We start from the raw sequence: 6,387 nt of genomic DNA, 5'->3' as shown, positions 1-6,387 counted from the left end.
TCTCCCCGCTCGTTGCTATGCTCTCCTAGATAGATCTTGCGTGATCGTAGGAAATTTTTGAAACACTACGTTCCCCAACAGTACTTGGTTGTGGGGGGCTTGTCCCTCTGTCTGGGCAGCTCTGCGGTGATGGTTCTTCGGCAGGTTACAGCTTCAGCGGCTTTGTAATTTGGGATGCAGCAACATCGTTCTATGGAGGCTCTGAACCGCCAGGTCTGGCTAGCGAGGTGGTGCGGGGTGGCAGCCTGCCCTTCCTTGTCCGCAGGACGTGCACCAGTCATCGTGCTAGTGGCTTGCCATGGTTGATCGACAACAAGGTGTGTGGTGGTGTCTCTGCGTGGGGATGGCACAGTTGTTGTGCAGGGATCTGTGGGTTTGTGGAGGTGCCGGTTGGTGTTGGTCGACAGGGTGGGAGTGGTGGTGTTGCTGATCCGGGGGAAAGCTTAGTCGGTGCTTGCTGGCCGGCAGCAGTGGCACCCATGGGTGCCGCGTTCTTCCTTGGAGGTATCATTGAGGTGATTTGTGCATCCTCAACTCCTAGGCCAAGATCTTTGGTCGAAAGTCAAGATCCTGGTTGAACTAGGCAGCGGCATCGTCTTCAACGTTGTATTCCCTCTTTGGGGCACCGTTTTGGAGATCTTGATCCCATTTGTGCTTCTTGTAGGTTGGACGTGCACATCATTGTGGTCGGCAGGTGCCCGTTCGACAGTGAGGTTGGTCTAACTTTGCGACGCATGTGGCAATGACGATGGTGGCGTCCTTCTGATGTCGAAGGTCTGGTGCGCCAATGGGTATGCGTATGCAGGTTTCTGGCTGTGACAGAGAAGTCGGAGTTGCAGGCGGCAAGGTCACTGCGGCAATGATGACTCCATGAAGGCAGTCTTCAGCGGGCGGTGCTCTCCGGATGTAGTGCTAGACTAGGTAGGTGCGAGGCTTACAACTTTCTCCTTTGAAACTCATGAGCAAAATCAGAGCTGCCATGTCCTGCACGCTGTGGTCGACTGTTTGATGTTGCTTTGTTGGTCGGTGCTCCCTCTCGACGGTTGTGTCGTTGATTTTGTTGTGATATTGTTTGTGGTCAGGTCGGGTGCGCCCCATGTGCGGCTTGTATTCTAGGTTTTCTCCCAGTTCTAATTAATGAAAACGTAAATCTTTTGCCTCGTTTAAGGGGAAAAAAGTGGCAATAAAAGTCTGGTGGAGAAATATGCATTGCTTACAATTTGTTTTTGCCACTACACTTTTTACCTCGTTGGGAACTACTAGTTGTATTTAGAAGAAAAATCTCTGGAATAAAAATAAATTAAAAGAATATGAAGAAAAGGAACTAATCTCATCATCTCCTAAAGCTTACACAAACACCCGCACTGACCCATGAAGAACTTGTTTGTTGTTATTCTTCCTCTGTCGCTGACCAAAAATCAGAGCTCGGCGGGTGATACATCTAAATTGTACAGTCCCGTTTTTTTTCCTGCTTTTCTTTTGGTTTTCTCTTTTGACCATCATCTCAGGCAAGGAAGCTAGAAACGTCAAACTCAAACTCGTCCAGCGAGAAGGCGGTCTCCTCCTCCATCTCCATGGCGAGCGCCGGCATCGTCCCCGCAGCGACGAGCGCGGATACCACCTCGTCGTACTCAGACTGCGCCCTCCACTCCGCCTGGAACGGGTTCATGGAGAAGCGGTTCGAATCCGAGGTCACCGGCGAGGGTTCAAGGGACGTCGACAGCGATGCGCGCTGCCCAAAGCAGTTCTCCGGCGTCGACGGCATGGAGAACGGGTAGTGCTCTTGCGGCGTCGTCAGCACGCCCGCCGCCTGCGAGGAGAAGCAGAAGGACGTGGTGGTGCCGCAGCCCTGATGACCCGCCGTCGCCGTGAGTCCCTCGGTGTTCACCGTCAGGCTCGTGCTCAGGTTCTGCAGATGCCTACGCGCGTCCGGGTTCTCCTCCGCCGGCTGCGCCATGGCCGCCGCCGCGGTCGCCACCGTCTTATGGACGCAGGTGTGCTCGCCGTGGTAGATCACGTCGAAGAGCGCCGGGTCCTCGTCGGCGCGCTGCACCTGCTTCGTCGCCGCGCATCCCTGGGATTTGCGGTGCGTGCAGCGGTAGTATCCCCTGCATCGTTGCAAAGCTCAGGTCAGGGACGGCAAACAAAATCAGAACAATTCCTCTGGAGCGTTCATCGGATGCAACAGGTGTACTCCACTAGTGGATGCCGAACAATTGGCAACAGTGGAAAGGCTGCAATATTCACCAACTGAAAAGAACACCTCGAAGAAGAACCAGTGCCCGAATCCAAAAGCAAAAATCCCCGTGACCTCACAGAAAGCGAAAGCGGATGATTGTGGTGCCACTTGCCACTCGTGTAATTTAAACATGTGCGGATGTACCAACAGAAAATTACTAGAGTACCAACCTTGGGTGCTTGGCTCCAAGGATGTCCTTCTGGCCGTACTTCCTCCAGCTGTGGCCGTCATCGACTGGGGTCTCTGCTCCTCCTCCCTCCGAGCTCACCCTGACCTGATGCTTCCGTTTCTCCATTGTCTTCCTGCAAATCCAAGAACAAAGAAGGCACTTAAAAATCTACACTAAAAAGATACAAAATACGACTGATTATTCATCAATTAGTCGTGACAAGATCGAATAGTTTCATAAAGTATGCACCTCTTCTTGTTGTTATGGAAAGGCATGCCGGAAACGTCGCTCAGGGGGCTGGGCGTCGCGGAGAACGGCGGCGAGTCGAGGCCGGCGGCGGAGCGCTTCCGGCAGTCGTAGTGCCCGGACCTGATCATGCCGATGGATCTCTCGGTCAGGGCGAAGATCTGGGCGGCCAGGCGCTTGCAGTGGTCGGGGCAACCTCCCAGGTTGACGTCCAGCTGCCTCACCAGCTCCTTGATGTAGCCCAGCTCGGTCACCACAAGGCGGCTTCCTCCATTTTCATCCACGCTCTCCATCGCTCTGCGCTGCTAATTTTCTTGCCGCTGCCGCTGCAGAGCTCCCTGTCCCAAAAACGAATTCCGCAGCGAGTGTGTGTGTGTGTGTGTGTGGAAGAGGAGAAATCGAGATGTGATCGGAGAGTTGAGGGGAGATGGTGAGTGAAACGAAAGGAGGCGGTCTTATATAATGGGCACCAAACCGCGTCTGGGTTAAGGTGAACAAACTGAACAGTATTTTTGACCGGTGGGCTTAGTAGAGACTGTCATTTGATTGGCCAATCCCATGCCGGGTCGGGTTCCAAACTTGCAGCTAACGGATCTCTAGTGTTAGCAAACGATCTTACATGCAGGAACCTTCAGCTTATGACACTTTTTAACAAAAAAAAGGCTTTCGCCCCGCTTTGTAAATAAAGCAAATCGCCAAGAGCACACATACACAGACTAGTCCAGAACACACACACCCAAGTCACACAACAAGAGGTCCAAAGGTTCTGCTGAGGGCACAGCTCAACAAGCCCAAAAAACAACATAAAAAAAGGCGCAGCCGAGGCCGGAGCCGGGGAGCATGCCAGACATCTTTACCAAAAAAAGGCTTTCGCCCCGCTTTGTAAATAAAGCAAATCGCCAAGAGCACACATACACAGACTAGTCTAGAACACACACACCCAAGTCACACAACAAGAGGTCCAAAGGTTCTGCTGAGGGCACAGCTCAACAAGCCAAAAAAACAACATAAAAAAAGGCGCAGCCGAGGCCGGAGCCGGGGAGCATGCCAGACATCTAATCAGGCTCTGGAGGTGGCGGAGGGGGCGACGGCGACAGGCGGACAGCCATCGAGCGAAGGTCGGCGATGAAGGCGGAGATGGCGTCCCGGTCCAGAGGACAGCTAAGTGGCCGCCAAAGCTGCAAGTAACCAGACAATTTGAAGAGAGCGTCAGTAGCCCGTCAAAGCGGAGTGCGCTGAATCACAAGCTTATTGCGAATCGTCCAAAGGGTCCACGCGAGAGCCCCAATCTCAAGCCACCTAATGTGGCGAGTGGGCAGGGGGGAAGTCTGGAGTTCGACGAAGAGGTCGGGGAAGTTGGTGTGGCACCAATCACCACCCACAGCCTCTCTAAAACAGCTCCAAATGAACTGAGCAGAGACGCAGGAGAAGAAGATGTGGTTCGAATCTTCGGGGGTACCACACAGCGGGCAAAGACCGGAGCCCGGACCATTGCGCTTGCGGACCTCCACCCCAGATGAAAGCCGTCCGCGGATCCATTCCCACATGAAGATCCGGATTTTCAGAGGCAGGCGAATGGGCCACACCGCCTGGAGGGGGGACGGGGCGGAGGAGGGGGCAATGGCCGAGTAGAGGGACTTGGTGGAGATTTGGCCCGAAGGCTCAAGGCGCCACCGGACCTCATCCGGACCTGCATCGACAGCCGGCTCATGGGGAGTGACGCAATCAAGAAGCTCCTGCCAGGCGGCAGCTTCCGGAGGCCCAAATGGCCTCCGGAACGCGAGGCGCTCTAAGTCAATAAGGGGCCGTTCAACTGAGATCGTCGGGATGACAGCGATGGAGAAGAGGCCGGGGAAACGAGCCGCGAAGGGGGTGTCTCCCGTCCATCGGTCAAACCAGAACAGGGTTGCTGATGCTGACCCGACCGATATGGAAGTCCCAATGCGGAGAACGGGGAGCAGTTGAATGACTGACTGCCAGAACTGGGATCCACCGGACCGTTGACAGAAGGCCAGTGGTTGTCTACGCAGGTACTTGTTCCGGATGATGTCTAACCATAGCCCGCCGTGCCCTTGCGAGATGCGCCAGAGCCAGCGGGAAAGGAGGGCAATATTCATGCGCTTAGAGCACATGATACCGAGGCCACCTTGTTCCCGGGGCTTGCAGATGTCGGGCCAACTAACGATATGGTATTTCTGTTTGTTATTATCGCCGGCCCAATAGAAGCGGGGTTGGACGTTGGCGATCTCATGGTGGGGCGTCTCGTGAAGGCTATAGAAGCTCAAGAGGAACAAGAGGAGACTGGAGAGCGAGGAGTTGATGAGAATCGTCCGGGCCGCCTTCGACAGCCACCGACCCTGCCAAGGCTCAATGCGCGTTTGCAACTTGGCCACAGTCGGCCGCAAGTCAGCAACGGTAAGCCGAGAGTCACAAATGGGCGTTCCCAGGTAGGTTGTGGAGAAGGAGCCCAGGCGGCAATTCAGGAGGTTGGCAATGTCGAGGGCCTCTGTCGAAGAGTAGCCCATCACCATCACATCACTCTTGTCGAAGTTGATCTTGAGGCCAGACATTTGATGGAAGCAGAGGAGGAGGAACTTAAGGTTAGCGATGTCCGCGTCCGAGCCTTCGACCATGATGATGGTGTCGTCCGTGTACTGGAGCAGGGAGATGCCGGCGCCACCGGCCAAGAGGGGGTGATTCCAAAAATATGGCCCGCAGCCTTAGCCTTGTCCGGGATGGCTGCAAGTGCGTCCACCACCATATTGAACAAGAACGGGGAGAAAGGGTCGCCTTGTCTCACCCCACAAAGAGTGGGGAAGTAGGGGCCAATCTCCCCATTGATGTTCACGGCAGTGCGACCACAAGAGACCATCTTCATTACCCTGCTGATCCAACGGTCATCGAAGCCTTTCCGGAGTAGAACTTCCCGAAGGAAGGGCCAGCTAACAGTGTCGCAGGCCTTATGGAAATCGATCTTCAGGAAGACCGCCTTTAGGTGTTTGGAGCGGACCTCATGGAGAAATTCGTGAAGGACTAGCACCCCATCCAGAATATATCGGTGTAACGCCCACGATGCGGCTATATCTCCCACGTGTCGAGGCACGACTTGGAGGCATAACCGCATGGTGGTTTTGTCGCAAGAAGGGTCATCTTCACACAATCCCATGTAATGAACAAGAATGGGATAAAAAGTTGGCTTACAGTCGCCACTTCACACAATACATAAATTAAACATACATCATACAGAGTACAATCAAGGTCCGAGTACGGAACCGAAATAAAAGAAGACAACCCCAAATGCTAGATCCCCGATCGTCCCAACTGGGCTCCACTACTGATCATCAGGAAACGAAACATAGTAACGACCAAGTTCCTCGTCGAACTCCCACTTGAGCTCGATTGCGTCACCTGCACTAGTATCGTCGGCACCTGCAACTGTTTTGGTAGAATCTGTGAGTCACGAGGACTCAGCAATCTTACACCCGCGAGATCAAGACTATTTAAGCTTATAGGAAGGATGGGGTAATGAGGTGGAGCTGCAGCAAGCACTAAGCAAATATGGTGGCTAACAAATGCAGGTAAGAGCGAGAAGAGGAGCAACGCAACGGTCGCGAAGCTAGAAGTGATCAAGAAGTGATCGTGAAACTACTTACGTCCATACATAACCCGAACCGTGTTCACTTCCCGGGCTCCGCCGAAAAGAGACCATCACGGCTACACAAGCAGTTGATGT

The 6,387-nt window shown here is 53.9% G+C and overlaps 1 protein-coding gene across 1 annotated transcript; it reads right to left on the bottom strand.

Annotated features, from left to right (window-relative positions):
- Positions 1–1,374: 1,374 nt before the first annotated feature.
- Positions 1,375–3,092, bottom strand: LOC109786466 (uncharacterized). Its single transcript, XM_020345040.4, has 3 exons — positions 2,658–3,092; positions 2,410–2,541; positions 1,375–2,108 (listed from the first exon to the last, which is right to left on the bottom strand). The coding sequence occupies exons 1-3, from the start codon at positions 2,945–2,947 to the stop codon at positions 1,505–1,507; spliced, it is 1,026 nt and encodes a 341-aa protein (XP_020200629.1). The 5' UTR covers positions 2,948–3,092; the 3' UTR covers positions 1,375–1,504.
- Positions 3,093–6,387: the final 3,295 nt, after the last annotated feature.

The sequence above is a fragment of the Aegilops tauschii genome, chromosome 5 (genome assembly GCF_002575655.3).
Source record: "Aegilops tauschii subsp. strangulata cultivar AL8/78 chromosome 5, Aet v6.0, whole genome shotgun sequence".
Lineage (NCBI taxonomy): Eukaryota > Viridiplantae > Streptophyta > Magnoliopsida > Poales > Poaceae > Aegilops > Aegilops tauschii.
Note: the sequence above shows the minus strand (reverse complement) of the source record. Positions and strands in the feature narration are given on the sequence as shown.